This window comes from Chiloscyllium plagiosum, chromosome 9, assembly GCF_004010195.1.
Source record: "Chiloscyllium plagiosum isolate BGI_BamShark_2017 chromosome 9, ASM401019v2, whole genome shotgun sequence".
Taxonomy (NCBI): Eukaryota; Metazoa; Chordata; class Chondrichthyes; order Orectolobiformes; family Hemiscylliidae; genus Chiloscyllium; species Chiloscyllium plagiosum.
In genome coordinates, this window is record NC_057718.1 from 35812621 (window position 1) to 35829479 (window position 16859).

A 16859-nucleotide genomic window follows, 5' to 3' on the forward strand; every position below is an offset into this window, starting at 1 on the left:
AAGAGTATAAAGGAAGTAGGAGTATACTTAAGAGGGAAATCAGGAGGGCAAAAACGGGACATGAGATAGCTTTGGCAAACAGAATTAAGGAGAATCCAAAGGGTTTTAACAAATATGTTAAGGACAAAAGCATAAATAGGGCCCCTCAAAGATCAGCAAGGCGGCCTTTGTGTGGAGCCGCAGAAAATGGGGGAGATACTAAACAAGTATTTTGCATCAGTATTTACTGTGGAAAAGGATATGGAAGGTATAGACTGTAGGGAAATAGATGGTGACACCTTGCAAAATGTCCAAATTACAGAGGAGGAAGTGCTGGATATCTTGAAATGCATAAAGGTGGAAAAATCCCCAGGACCTGATCAGGTGTACCCTAGAATTCTATGGGAAGCTAGAGAAGTGATTGCTGGGCCTCTTGCTGAGATACTTGTATCATCGAGTCACAGATGAGGTGCCAAAAGACTGGAGGTTGGCTAACGTGGTGTCACTGTTTAAAAAGGGTGGTAAGGACAAGCCAGGGAACTAAATACCAGTGAGCCTGACGTCGATGGTGGGCAAGTTGTTGGAGGGAATCCTGAGGAACAGGATGGGCATGTATTTGGAAAGGCATGGACTGATTAGGGATAGTCAACATGGATTGTGGGTGGGAAATCATGTCTCACAAACTTGATTGAGTTTTTTGAGGAAGTAATAAAGAGGATTAATGAGGGCAGAGCGATAGATGTGATCTATATGGATTTCAGTCAGGCGTTCAACAAGGTTCCCCATGGGAGACTGATTAGCAAGGTTATCAACAAGGTTCCCCATGGGAGACTGATTAGCAAGGTTAGATCTCACAGAATATAGGGAGAACTCGCCATTTGGATATAGAACTGGCTCAAAGGTAGAAGCAAGAGGGTGGTGGTGGAAGGTAGTTTTTCAGACTGGAGGCCTGTGACCAGTGGAGTGCCACAAGAATCGGTGCTGGTTCTCTACTTTTTGTCATTTACATAAATTATTTGGATGTGAGCATAAGAGGTACAGTTAGTAAGTTTGCAGATGATACCAAAATTGGAGGCGTAGTGGACAGCGAAGAGGGTTACCTCAAATTGCAGTAGGATCTTGACCAGATGGGCCAATGGGCTGAGAAATGGCAGATGGAGTTTAATTCAGATAAATGCGAGGTGCTGCATTTTGAGAAAGCAAATCTTAGCAGGACGTATACACTTAATGGTAAGGTCCTAGTATGTGTTGCTGAACAAAGAGACCTCGGAATGCAGGTTCATAGCTCCTTGAAAGTGGAGTCGCAGGAAGATAGGATACTGAAGAAGGTGTTTGGTATGTTTTTGTTTATTGTCAGTGCATTGAGTACAGGAGTTGGGAGGTCATGTTGCGGCTGTACAGGACATTGGTTAGGCCACTGTTGGAATAAAACGTGCAATGCTGGTCTCCTTCCTATCAGAAAGATGTTGTGAAACATGAAAGGATTCAGAAAAGATTTACAAGGATGTTGCCAGGGTTGGAGGATTTGAACTATAGGGAGAGGCTGAACAGGCTGGGGCTGCTTTCCCTGGAGCGTCGGAGGCTGAGGGGTGACCTTATAGAGGTTTACAAAATTATTAGGGGCATGGATAGGGTAAATAGATAAAGTCTTTTCCCCGGGGGTTGTGGAGTCCAGAACTAGAGGGCATAGGTTTAGGATGAGAGGGGAAAGATATAAAAGAGACCTAAGGGGCAACTTTTTCACACAAAGGGTGGTACGGGCATGGAATGAGCTGCCAGAGGAAGTGGTGGAGGCTGGTACAATTGCAACATTTAAAAGACATTTGGATGGGTATATGAGGGATATGGGCTGGATGCTGGCAGGTGGGACTAGATTGGGTTGGGATATCTGATCAGCATGGACGGGTTGGAACGAAGGGTCTGTTTCCATGCTGTACATCTGTATGACTCTATCTCATCAGAAATAGCAGGTTCAACATCTGCACGATTTAAATGCATATGGCAGTATTTAGAACTGCGTTATGAAGAAGTGCATTACACAAAAGTGTGGACTTTTTCGATTTCACATATAATTCACAGAATTACCAGCTCTGACAACTGCCAAAGACAAAAGGACAATTAATAATAAAAAAACTACTAAATGGGCATGTCAACATCTAGAGAGAAAAGCAGCAGTTAACCTTCTCAGGTCAATGACCTTTCAACAGAACTCAGAAAATTAGCGATATAATAGGTTTAAAACAATGGTGAACCCTTGCAAGTTGTAACTTTTGTTTGAGTATTACTTCAGAGTTGACATGATTCCTATGTAAAGGAGGTCAAGAAACATCACAGTAGACACATAGGTATACTAATTACACTAAAATTCTCAATTAAAGAATTGATGGATAAAGTATTTATTAAGAAAGGGTAATCAACATGGATTTGAGGAAAGGGGATTGAAACAAGTAACAAATTGGCAAGAAAAATATCTAGTGAAGTTCTCATATGCATTATTAACAAAGACATGTGCGAGTATAATATGGCAATTGCCAAGCTAAATTTTCTGTTTACATCCGCAAAAGGAGTTTCACTCCACAGGATCATGTCTACTCAGAAATGGGGTTAAGATATGCAGTGAGAAAGCAACTTGAAAAAGTTACAGTTAAAAGACAAGTTGAGAGGTCAGTTAAGTCCCATCTAGATTCAGATGGATTATGCCATCAGATAGTTTAAAAAACAAGACGAGCTAACATCGACATCATCATCAAATGCAATTCATATCTTTAAAAATAAAGCAATCCTATAAACCTTTAACTAATAACCTTGGACGGCACGGTGGCACAGTGGTTAGCACTGCTGCCTCCCAGCGCCAGAGACCCGGGTTCAATTCCCAACTCAGGGGACTGACTGTGTGGAGTTTGCACGTTCTCCCCGTGCCTGTGTGGGTTTCCTCCGGGTGCTCCAGTTTCCTCTCACAGTCCAAAGATGTGCAGGTCAGGTGAAGAGGCCATGCTAAATTGCCCGTAGTGTTAGGTAAGGGGTAAATGTAGGGGTATGGGTGGGTTGCGCTTCGGCGGGTCGGTGTGGACTTGTTGGGCCGAAGGGCCTGTTTCCACACTGTAACGTAATGTAAACGTAAATGTAATGTAATTACTTAATAGCTGCAGTAAGGAAACATTCTAAAGACAAGTATGCAACAGATTCAACAGATTTCAAAAAGCCTTAGTGAATTAGTGAAAGACCTAACAAATAATAGGCCAGAGCAATGCCAAAGATCTGTTCGCCGAGCTGGGAATTTGTGTTGCAGACGTTTTGTCCCCTGTCTAGGTGACATCCTCAGTGCTTGGCAGCCTCCTGTGAAGCGCTTCTGTGATCTTTCCTCTGGCATTTTTAGTGATTTGTACCTGCCGCTTCCGGTTGTCAGTTCCAGCTGTCCGCTGCAGTGGTCGGTATAATGGGTCCAGGTCGATGTGCTTATTGATTGAATCTGTGGATGAGTGCCATGCCTCTAGGAATTCCTTGGCTGTTCTCTGTTTGGCTTGTCCTATAATAGTAGTGTTGTCCCAGTCAAATTCATGTTGCTTGTCATCTGCTGTGTGGCTACTAAGGATAGTGTCGTTTCGTGGCTAGTTGGTGTTCATTCAACCCTTAGTAGCCACACACGCAGATGACAAGCAACATGAATTCGACTGGGACAACAGTACGAGTATAGGACAAGTCAAACAGAGTACAGCCAGGGAATTCCTAGAGGCATGGCACTCATCCACAGATTCAATCAATAAGCACATCGACCTGGACTCAATATACCGACCACTGCAGCGGACAGCTGGAACTGACAACCGGAAGCAGCAGATTCAAACCACTACAAATGGCGGAGGAAAGATCACAGAAGCGCTTCACAGGAGGCTCCCAAGCATTGAGGATGTCACCTAGACAGGGGACAAAACGTCTGCAACACAAATTCCCAGCTCAGCGAACAGAACCACAACAACGAGCACCCGAGCTACAAATCTTCTAACAAATTTTGAATGCCAAGGAAACTCACTTGTTGAGTATGTCCAAAAAATGAGATTAATAGATTTTTACATATTAAGAACATCAACGGATACAGGGTTAGTGAAGGAAATCAGTGTTGAAGTAGTAGATCATCCATGGTTTCACAAAATGGCAGATAAGGCTTAACAGGGCTGAAGAGCTGCCTCGTACTCCCACTGCTTTTGTTCATATATAAACCAACACACACACATATTTCAGAAGGCCTTCAAATAAGGTGGGATATTAAAAAAACACAATACATACGGAAATGTGGAGCCAGAGGCTAGTTTGAGAATGAGTTGAAATATGATGGTAAATGGATAATGCAGGAGAAATTAACGGACCTCACTCATTCTAGTAGAAAACGGACGGCAAAGCCAGTAAGAATTGTTCTGAAGCCACTGCTGTTCACATACAACATTCATTTCAGAACTGCAGGACTATAATTGCTGTAGCTAATAATGAGAAGACAAGAATTAGATCAAAGTAAAAGGTAAACACAGAAGTTTGCAAATCGAGCAGATAAATAACAATTTAAGATTGTGAGGCGCTCTAATCTGGAGGAGAAATACCTCGGCCATAATCCTTGAAAGGAAGAAATTAAATATGGACTTGCAGAAAGAAATGCACTGCTCCCATGGCAACACAATTTGTTGCAGTCATAAAGAGTGCAAGCAAAGTGCTGATTTTTAGAAGCATAAAGACAAAGTAAGCAAGCAATATAAAATTTATACTTCACTTGGATCAAACTTGAATGACTACATGCAGTTCTGCCTTCCACAATACAAAAAGAATCTGAAGTATTAGAGAAAGTGCAAAAGGATTTAAGAAACTTCTACCAAAATTAAGGTAGTGCAAGTAACAGAAAATGTTCATCAGACTGACCTACTTTTACTCAGAAATGCAACACTAGGAGGAGACATGGTAGCAGCCTTCAATATTATGAAGAGCGTCAATCAGCTGGGATGTTGAGAAACAATTTCCATTTTAGTAGGAGTCCAGAATAAGGAGATAGGAGTCAAGCAAGGTCATGAGGTGATGGAGATCATTGCTGTCAGCATATATGGACAAACTGACATTGTTTTTTTGAATGATGGCTGACAAGCAACAAGTATAACAGAAAGGTAATGGTGGAGTGGTGGGAGAGAAACTATTGCAAATTATTCTGTTAGCTAAATTAAAATGCAACTAAATTAGTACATTTACATCCAGTTGGACAATAACAAACAGAAGCTATTCAGAAGAGAATTGGATAGTCAATTACATCAAGGAGTGCAAGAGACAGTGAAAGGGTCAAAGAGGGATAGCTTTCCTTTGTCACTGGCACAAGGTATGAATCTAACATCTGTAATTTTGGTATAACGGCAAAGGCAGAATTCAAACTAGAGGGGTTCAAACAGATTAGTAAGAATGTAGAATTCGTTGCTACATAGAGTGAGTAAACAGATAACATTGAAGCAGCAAACTGAAGGACTGCTGCATGCATGGTGGTGGGTTTGAAGATTAGGGAGGGAAGAGGAAATAAGAGCTAAATACACTTCATGTAGAACATAAACACCAGTATGGATTAAATGATTTGTTTCTCTGCTGATATTGTTTAGAGTTTGATTAGATGTGGTCCTCCTTGCCTTGAAATCCCCTGTCATCGCCTTTTCGGGGGAAAATAAAATCTCAATTCCCTCCCTCATGTTGCAAATAAGGAACCCCATTTCCAGTATCCTTTTACCTTACAAAATCCTTGAACATGCTGTCAACTTCCGAATCACTCGCATCTATCCTAGAATGTCATGTCTGAATTTCCCCTAGCCATATTTCTTCTGCCACAGTACCAACAAGGCCCTGACAAAGTCATAAATAATCTCTTACTCAATGGTAAAGATAAACTATGTCTTCATTACTTTTCGACCTGTCTGCAAACTTTAATGCAGTTAATCACTCCATTCTGTTCCAATCCTTGTTAAATGTCATGCAGCTGGGTCAGATTTCACATGTTTTGTTCTATTTATATCTATTCAGTCCCAACCACAGACAGCCTACACATTATCTCTGCCATCTCACATGGGTCTTTCTTTGGTCTCACATAAGTTGAGCATCATGTAGCCAAAATACCTGACCACCCATTTATCAAAACAAATGTCCTTTGGGAAACTTCAGTACTTACAGTATCCCACAATAACATAATTTGGAGGTGCTGGTGTTGGACTGGCGTGGACAAAGTTAAAAATCACACAACACTAGGCTATAGTCCAACTGGTTTATTTGGAGACACTAGATTTCGATTTGGAAGCAATAGGTGGTGAACAGACAGTGCCTCGAAAGCTAGTGCTTCCAAATAAACCTGTTGGACTATAACCTGGTGTTGTGAGATTTTTAACTTTGCCCAGAATAACGTAGTATGAAACCACTTAAATTGACAGCATGCATGCTGACAACACAGCTCTACGTCACCACTATCTCTCTGAACCACTATGTCCAAGTTGTCACATTACTTACCTGGCGTCTAGCCCCTGATCAGTAGAACTTGCATTCAATTAAATGCAAGTTAATTGAATGGAAGACTGAAAGCACGCTCTTTGTTTCTTGCCACAAGCACTGTAACCAAGCCACTGACTTAATTTCTCTCTCTGGAAATGCCTGTGGCTAAACCATATGATCACAACCTTGATTTTATTTGATGCAGAGATGAACTGCCAAATACATGTCATACAATTAAGACTGCTTACTTCTGTCTTTAAGATTTCCCAATCTCAGCTCATCTGTTATCAAAACCATCTGATAACTCTCGGTCAGCATTGGAATAATTAAGCCATGTTCAATCCTCTGCAAACTTAAGGTCACAAAAAAGAACTCTGCTACCCATTGCAAGTAAAATTCCATTCAATTAATCAATGCTCCCTGGCTCTAGTTTAAACAACACCTTAATTTTAAAAATATCTATTTCAATAAAACAATCGTCTTGAGGAGTTAAGATTACATCAGTGATGATTCAATGTAATCACAGTGATTACCTGTTTGCCAAAGCCCACACTGGCTGCTAGTTCAGAGTTGAAGACACAACGACGCATGAATTTATTCTTGATTGAATGCATCAATTTCAATCTCACAATCAGCGCAAAGGAGAATGAAGTAATGCACTAGCTTGTTCCAGGGAAGCTCCACCCAGAACACAAGCCTGGTCATATACCATGACCACATGCTGTCAGTAGTGGATAAGTTAATTTACCTCAACAGCACATTCTCCTCAACATATCTATACTTACAACAAAAAAAAATGCAAATATTGTCAAAACAAGGCCAGATTTCAAACACCAGTCTGGGATAGAACAGTACATATACCTATCATGTTGAAAATCTATACAGCAAAGGGCTCTACCCACATTAGTCTCTGAATCGGACACTTGAACTGTGTACCAAACTCATACCAAGCAGCTCAACCACTTTCACTTGAGTTGCCTTCTGAAGCTTCTGATGATTAGTTGTCAGGACAAAACACTGGACACTGAAGTGCTCACATGTGATCATGATGTGATACTGGCAGTGTTGGACTGGGGAGGACAAAATCAGAAGTCACCCAAAACCGTTACTGTCCAACAGGTTTATCTAAAATCACAAGCCTTTGGTGTGCTGGTCCCTCATCAGGTGAAGTCATTTGACCTGACGAAGGTGCAGTGCTCAAAGTGCTTGATTTTAAATAAACCTATTGGTGTCATGTGACTTCTCACATGCGATGACTTGCCAAACATCTATACTATATCGAGACAATGATGGTGGGGCCTGTCATACTCCCTAGATGCCTGATACACTCTTTTACCAAAGAATATCTTCAGTGGAGATCCTGCTCTGGGTGCTCTCATAGTGGTCAAAGGAAGGATTATAAGAGCACTCTTAAGAACTCACTTAGAAGCTTTCACATCAACTTCAAGTCCTGGGAGAAGCTAGTCTACGACTACTGCAGCTGCCACAACCGAATATAAAGCAGTGCAACTCCTTTGAAATGAAACACATATGAGAAGTGCTCACGAAAGACAGTCAAGACAACAAGTATCAGTGATTACATAACACAATCAGTTTCTAATGGCAAATTTAACTGGACAAATAAAATAACTGAACACTCAACTACAACACTTTAGAATAAAAGGAGCTGAATGATTTGTATCCAAAGATGTTCATCTCTATGCATAATCCACAAGATAGGATTTAGCACAAATTAATTTCTTCAACTGAAATGCAATTTCGTACCTTATGTGTGTGGCCGGAAGGGACTCATACTGGCGAGATAGAAATATCTCTCGGTGTTTAAGCTGATGTCTTTGTTTTTCTGTCAAATCTAAAATACTTGGCGTTTCCAGTTCTTCCTCCATTTCTTCTGCACAGGATAAAATACAAAATATATTAACTTTCTTGGGGAGGCTTAGAGCAGTTAAAAGTTTTTTTTACCCCCACATGGAAAGTTATGTCTTCAACCAATACACCACACAAATTTGCAGTGCAAGCACACAAATTCCTTTTCTGCATTTGTCCTCACTGAGCTGAAATATATCCTTGATGTTTCAAAAGCATATTCGTAAACTGAACATCACTCAGTGAGGCGTGTAACACAATAGGCAATTATCACACGTACAGATAGATCGTGAAATGGATCCTTGAGAATACTGGGGGCACAAAATGACCCAAGGGATTGGGAAAATGTGGCAAAAGTACAATACACTTGCCTGAACCTATTGTACACCACAGCAATTCTGATTTCAGTAAATAATCATTAACTCTGGTTTTAAACTACACTATTTTAAGGAAACAATAACTGGTTCCACATTTTACCAGAATGGCCAGCTGGCAACAGCTGATAAAAATCAGAACCTAAGATCTTCTGTAGGGTCTTCTGAAATTTATCATTGAAACATTTGTTTCTTTTCACTGCACGGATTTTGTACTTTTTCTGCAATATAATGTTTTGCACAAATACAAAACTATCTGAGAGCTAAATGAAACTTAAAAATGATATGGCATGTGACCTTCTTGAAGAGTCTTGGGGCCATCAGGGGACCATTACAATAGCTTAGTGTGGAAATCACACAGGCAAGAAATGAGCTGAATCAAAGCTTTACCAGTGAGATAAACAACATTTGTGACAGTGCACCTTTGAGACTGAAACATCAAATAAATTGTACATCAAGATTACAAGCATAATGTGCTTCAAAAAACTCCATGAATACCTCTCCATAGAAATTCTCCCTTGACCTTGTCACTTCATGTGATCCTGCCATTTCATATGGTCTTGTTACTTCCACCAAGATAGTCAGAGATGATAGCATTTTTTATCACTACCCTATATCATTCTCCACAAACATCCTCCATCCCAACTTTATTCTATAACCTCCCCTGGAAAAACATTCAGCAAATTCACTTAAGACTGCACTTTCAACATTGTAACATATCAGCTTCTTCAACTGGATCCTTCAATTCCCATGAGAAAATCAATATCATATTAGTAAACTTGACGCATGAGCAGTTGGGAAAGAGAACATTTTGAGTGAGGCACAGCCAGCGTGAATAGGTGTATCTGGAAACCTGGAGCATAGTGGGAACTTGGTGCAAAGTGGAAGAGGTGCTTTGTGCTTTAGAGTTTATAAGGCCAATATTCTATAGTAAGGATCAACAGGAAATTAGAGCCCTAGATTAATTGATAGTTTGATATTAAGAATCTTCCAAAAGGTATATTTCAAAAGGAGTCTATCATGGCATAAGAGTTCAAAGCTGTACTGGTTTCCTACTCTAAGTAGGAAATTGGGTACATTTCCAGTGCCTGTGATTAGTAAATGTGCAGGTAATGACTCCAGCTGCAGCACCTGGAAGGCTAGGTTTTGGAGGTGTGCCTGTGGCTACGTACACTATGGAGGACTCCTGAATGGGTCTTATGGTCTTATTTCTGTGCTCAGACCAAGACTCCAGGATTATAAGTTGCCTCCCTATTGCTAGGGTGAAGATATCTCAGAGCAGCTACCGGGCATTCTGGAGGGGGAGGGTGAACAGCCAGTAACAGTGGTATACAGTGGCACGAGTGACATAGTTTAAAAAAAAAGCGTGAACTCCTACAAGCACAAAATAGGGAGTTAGGAAGTAAGTTAACAAGTAGGATCTCTAAGGTACTGATCTCAGGAATATCATCAGTGCCACATACTTGTCAGAGTATAAACAGCAGGTTATATCAAATAAATATTTGACTGAAAAGATGGGGTGAAGGGAATGGTTTCAGATTACTGAGGCATTGGGTCACTTCTGGAGGAGATGGAACAAGTACAAACTGAACAGGAGGATGTCCAAAGGGAAGAATTGCTGGAGTCGTTGAGAAGGCTTTAAACTAAAATGGTGGGGACTGGAAATCTACACAAGAAGTCAGAGAAATTGGAATCATGGACAGGACCATCAAGGCAAAAAAAGGAAAATAAGAAAAGTGAGAGGCAGAGAAATCAAGGATTAGGATCAAACTGAGGCACTGTGAAAAATAATGGGAATGGGACAAGTAATGTTAAAAAGACAAGCCCTGAGGCTCTCTGAGTTTGAATTAATCACACAAATAGATGAAAAGAGGTCTGATATAATCAGGATTATGGAGACATGGCTGAAAGATGACCAGAAGTAGGAACTAAACATTCACGAGCGTTTAGTATTTAAGAAGGATAGACAAAAAGGAAAAGATGGAGGAGTTGCATTTCCGGTTAAGGAGGAAACTAACTCAATATTAGGAAGGATATTAGCTCCAATAATATAGAATGTAGAGCTGAGAAACATCAGGCAGCAAAATAAAATAGTATTGTATGTAGAACGCCAAACACTTGGGTGATGTTCAGAATGGCATTAAAGAGGAAATTAAAGACACATGAAAAAAGGAACATCAGTAATTACAGGGGACGTCAATCTGCATATGGATTGGAGAAGTCAAATTCGTAATAATACTGTTGAGAAGGAATTCCTGGAGTGTATATGGGTTTTCTGGACAAATACTTTTCGGAACCAACTGAAGAAAAGGCCTTTATAGACTGAGTATTATGTAATGGAGAAAGGAATAATTGTCATTCTAGCTGTGGAAGGCCCCTGCGGGATGAGCGAGCATCATATGATAGAATTCTTCATCAAGATGCACAGTGATATAGTTGATGCTCAGACCAGGGTCCTGAATCTAAATAGAGACAACTCTGATGGTATGATACATGAGTTCACAATGACAAATTAGGATTATTATTTAAAAGGGATCGCAGTGGAAAGGCATGGCAAAAAAAATCAACAAGTGTTTGAGTGAACTGCAACAACTGTTCACTTTTGGCTGGCACAAATCTAAAGATGGAAAGGTGACCAAACCATGCCTTACAATAGAAATTAGAGATAGATATTAGATCCAGGAAGAAGTACATAAATTAGCCAGAAAAAAGAAACCAATCCTGAGAAGAGGGAGCAGTTTAGAATTCAACAACTAAGACAAAAGAAAATTATTCATTAAGTAAGGGAAAATACAGTATGAGAGTAGGCTTGTGGGGAACATAAACACTAACTCTAAAAGTTTCTGACGATATTTGAAAAGAAAAAAAAATTGAAGGAAAATTTAGATGCCTTACAGTCAAAAAGAGGGGAATTTATAAAGGGGGACAAAAAATGGTTGACCAAATAAATACATACTTCGGTTGTGGTCACAAAAGAAGAGCATCAATAACATACCAGAAATGTTGGGTAACACAGAGTTTAGTGACAGGGAGGAATTTAAGGAAAACAATATTAATAGGGAAATAGTGTTAGGAAAATTGATGGGACCAAAGGCCGATGAATCCCCAAAGTAAAAATCTACATCCCAGAGTACTTAAGGATGTGGCTCCAGAAATAGTGGATGCATCGGTAGTCATCTTCCAAGATTCTAGAGATTCTGGTACCGTTTATACAGATTGTAAGATAGCTAATGAAACCCCTCTATTTAAAAAGGCAGGCAGAGAGAAAACTGGGACTTACAGACCAGTCTGCCTGACATTAGTAGCAAGTAAAATGCTAGAGTCAATGATCCATTAGCAGAGCACTTTGAAAACAGTGGCAGGATTGAACAGTCAGTATGGATTTATGAAAAGTGAATCAAGTTTGACAAATTTACTGCAATTCTTCAAGGGTGTAACTAAGAGAGCAACTGAGGCGGACTTTCAGAAGGCATTCGACAAGCCTCACATAAGAGATTATCATGTAAGGTTTATAGATTATAGGGATTATAGATAGTGTATTAAAATGGATAGAAAACCGGCTGGCAGATAGGAAACAAAGTACGAATAAATGGGTCTTTTTCCAAACGACAAGCAATGGATAGTGAGAAACCACAGGGATCAGTATTCAGACCCCAACAATTCACAATATATAGATTAATGATTTAGATGAGGGAACTAAACAAAATATCTCCAAATGTGTAGATGACACAAAACTGGGTGGGAGTAAGATTAGGGCCAATCAAGGATAGTAGTGGGAAGTGGAGTCAGAGGAGACAGGGGAAGCACTAAATGAATAGTTTTCGACCGTATTCACTCTAGAAAACGACTATGTTGTTGAGGAGAATACTGAGATACAGGCTACTAGACTAGCTGTGATTGAGGTTCACAAGGAAGAGGTATTAGAAATCCTGCAGAGTGTGAAAATAGATAAGTCCCCTGGGCCGGATGGGATTTATCCTAGGATCCTCTGGGAAGCCAGGGAGGAGATTGCCGAGCCTTTAGCATTGATCATTAAATTGTCATTGTCTACAAGAATAGTGCCAGGAGACTGTGGGATAGCAAATGTGATTCCCCTGTTCAAGAAGGGGAGTAGAGACAATCCTGGTAATTATAGACCAGTGAGCCTTACTTCAGTTGTTGGTAAGTGTTGGACCTCCAAGTCCCTCCTCCCTACCTTTTATCTTCTCCTGCTGAACACTCTCTGCTCATTCCTGAAGAAGGGCCTGTGCCCGAAACGTCGAATCTCCTGTTCCCTGGATGCTGCCTGACCTGCTGTGCTGTTCCAGCAATAAAGTTTCAACAATACAAGAATCGTGCCAGGAGACTGTAGGATAGCAAATGTGATTCCCCTGTTCAAGAAGGGGAGTAGAGACAATCCTGGTAATTATAGACCAGTGAGCCTTACTTCAGTTGTTGGTAAAGTGTTGGAAAACGTTAAGAGATAGAATTTATATTCATCTAGAAAAGAATTATTTGATTAGGGATGGTCAGCACGATTTTGTGAAGGGTAGGTCGGGCCTCACAAACCTTATTGAGTTCTTTGAGAAGGTGACCAAACAGGTAGATGAGAGTAAACCGGTTGATGTGGTGTAAATGAATTTCAGCAAGGCATTCAATAAGGTTCCCTACAGGAGGCTATTGTACAAAATACGGAGGAATGGGATTGTGGGAGATATAGCAGTTTGGATCAGAAATTGGCTTGGCTGAAAGAAGACAGAGGGTGCTGGTTGATGGGAAATGTTCATCCTGGAGTCCAGTTACCAGTGGTGTACCACAAGGGTCGGTGTTGGGTCCACTGCTGTTTGTCATTTTTATAAACGATGAGGGCGTGGGCGTAGAAGGGTGGGTTAGTAAATTTGCAGACGACACTAAGGTCGGTGGAATTGTGGATAGTGACGACGAATATTGTAAGTTACAGAGAGACATAGATAAGCTGCAGAGCTAGGCTGAGAGGTGGCAAATGGAGTTTAATGCGGACAAGTCTGAGGTGAATCACTTTGGTTGGAGTAACCGGAATGCAAAATACTGGGCTAATGGTAAGGTTCTTGGTAGTGTAGATCAGCAGAGAGATCTTGGTGTCCAGGTACACAGATCCTTGAAAGTTGCCACACGGGTTGACAGGGTTGTTAAGAAGGCATACAGTGTTTTAGCTTTTATTAATAGAGGGATTGAGTTCCGGAACCGTGAGGTTATGCTACAGCTGTTCAAAACTCTGGTGCGGCCACACTTGGAGTATTGTTTACAGTTCTGGTCACCGCATTATAAGAAGGATGTGGAAGCTTTGGAAAGGGTGCAGAGGAGATTTACTAGGGTGTTGCCTGGTATGGAGGGAACGTCTTACGAGGAAAGGCTGAAGGACTTGAGGCTGTTTTTGCTGGAGAGAAGAAAGTTGAGAAGTGACTTAACAGGGACATATAAGATAATCAGAGGGTTAGATAGGGTGGACAGGGAGAGCCTTTCTCTAAGAATGGTGACGGCGAGCATGAGGGGAATAGCTTTAAATTGAGGGGTGATAGATATATGACAGATGTCCGAGGTAGTTTCTTTAGTCAGAGAGTAGTAAGGGTATGGAATGCTTTGCCTGCAACGGTAGTAGATTCGCCAACTTTAAGTACATTTAAGTCGTCATTGGACAAGCATATGGACGTACGTGGAATAGTGTAGGCTAGATGGGCTTCAGATTGGTATGACAGGTTGGTGCAACATCGAGGGCCGAAGGGCCTGTACTGCGCTGTAATGTTCTATGTTCTATGTGCTGTGAGGAGAACGTAGAGATTCTTAAGAGTGATTGTACCAGGCTTGGTGAATGAGCAAAGACATGGCAGATGCAGTACAATGTGGAAAAATGTAAGGTTATCCATTTTGGGCACAAAAACAGGAAGGCAGATTGTTATTCGAATGTCTATAAATCGCAACAGGGGAATATGTAATGAGACCTCTGTGTCCACATACACAAGTTGAAGGTAGGCATACAGGTGCAGCAGGCAGTAAAGAAGGCAAATAATATGTTGTCCTTCATAGCAAGAGGATTTGAGTACAGAAAAAGGGATGTTTTGCTGCAATTATATTGGGCGTTGGTGAAACCACATCTGGAATCTGTGTGCAGTTTTGGTCTCCTTATCTAAGGAGAGATGTTCTTGCCAAGGGAGTACAGCGAAAGTTTATCAGACTGATTCCTGGATGGTGAGATGGACATATGACGAGAAGTTGAATTGGTTAGGATTACGTTCATTGGAGTTGAGAAGAATTTGGCAGGTGAGAAAGCGTATAGTTTTAAATGTGATACATTTGCTGCAGAGAATGCAGGAAAGTGCTTGTTCAAAGGAAGTGGAGACATCTGTTCTTAGCATCAATGGATCGGTGTAAATAAGTTGATAACATTTGTTCACTTGTGGAATGTGTGGCAGTACTTACTTTTCACGCCAGAGGCGCATATTTCACAGTAGAATGTAGAATTACTAAATTACTAGATTATACCAAAGACTCTTAACAAAACTCATACTGAATATGAAAAGAACTTGTAATTTAATTAGCTGAGTAGAATAATCACGCAATAGAAAAATCCTGATACATTTTCATGTATACCACACTGAGCAGATTTGAATTTATGAAGCTCAGTTCCCTCATCTTGACTGTCCTGGACTGGGAATGTCTCATTACCCTTACAGGCTAGAAAAACAAAGGTTGAAAGTGGAATAGTAAGGAACTTGTGAGAGTGAGAGAGAGAAAACTTTCTTCTGTAAATTACATTCCCTGACTGAAGGTTTCAAGGGACACAGAGAGAGACAGAGACCTGACAAAAGCTGGTGGAAAATTTTACTATTTATGGTCTGATTTGAGCGAACACTACCTTGTCATGAATTTAATGTTTGTGTGTTGTTCACTGGACCCCAAGATCCAGGAATATTATGAATTTAATTTGCATTTTGTGAAGCGAAAATGATTTTAAAAGAGAGAGTCATTTTGTAAGACAATGATATTGGACATGTTAGCTGAGCAAAATTACCTCATGACCTTTTCCACATAATTTAGACCGGACTCTCGTTAAAATGTACTAGCCAATTGACCATCTAGCTTGGCTGGATCAAGGGTGTCCCACTTTGATGTGCATATAGCTTAATAGTCATGCCTACTCAGACATGGCAATGAGTTTCTCTTCCTCTGCAAACTTTTGCCATTGTATTGCTGATTAAGTGGATGTGGCATTTTTGTAATTTTAATACCAATTTCTGTATTAGCTTGTTTCCAACAATAAGGAGAGTAGCCTGAGAGGGCTCCTAGGGGTAAGAGCTCAAGCCTGGCTTGTAGGTATCTATGTTATAGTGTAACATTGATGCCTTTGGTAAATAAAGGTAATAATTTAAATTAAACTGACAGAGTTTTATATTCCAGACTGCCACAGAGTACAATCTCTGGGACAAACCAAGTCAGGCTACAGGTAAAGTCCATCAGGGATTCCCTGAACTGTCTTGAAAAGGTACTTTAACGCAGGGACTAGACAGGATAGATAGAGGAAGGATGTTCCCGATGGTAGAGAGAGTCTTTAATCAGTCAACAGACATGGGGTAAACCATTAAGACTGAGAAATATCTTCATCTAGAGAGTGGTGAGCATGTAATACTCTCTGCTACAGAAAGAAGTCAAGGATAAAACATTTTACGATTTCAAGGAGTTGGCCCTTGGGGCTAAGGTGATCAAAGGGTAAGGGGGAAAACGTATGAGCAGGTTACAGAATTGGATGGTCAGCTATGGTCATAACGAATGGTGAAGCAGACTCAAAGCGCTGAATGGCCTACTCCTGCTCCTATTTTCTAAATTTCTACATTTCGTACCATTCTGCGACTACCAACATGTTCAATATTTACATCCACGTTTAACTAATGAGTACTCATTCAAACCTCTATTCTCTTTCACTCTGGGTGTGACCCCAGAACACAATTCATCTGTGTTTTGTAGAATCCAAAGAGTAGAGACTTGAATAGATACAGGAGAAAAGTATTGTAGCCTTACATCATCAGATCTGACTGGACCACATGTATCAGAACATAACAATTAGGAGAAGGAGTAGTCAATGCGTACCATTGAGTCTGCTCTGCCATTTAATGTGATCCAAGTAGTGGGAAGTTG

General features: G+C 40.6%; 1 protein-coding gene across 2 annotated transcripts in view; it reads right to left on the reverse strand.

Moving 5' to 3' along the window:
- The window catches only part of LOC122552771 (metastasis-associated protein MTA3-like), a 168216-nt gene that overhangs the window by 109901 nt on the left and 41456 nt on the right, over positions 1-16859 (reverse strand). For both annotated transcript variants that reach the window (XM_043695692.1, XM_043695693.1), the window contains one exon: positions 8236-8362. In XM_043695692.1, coding sequence (XP_043551627.1) covers positions 8236-8362 — 127 coding nt within the window. The remainder of the gene's footprint in view (positions 1-8235; positions 8363-16859) is intronic.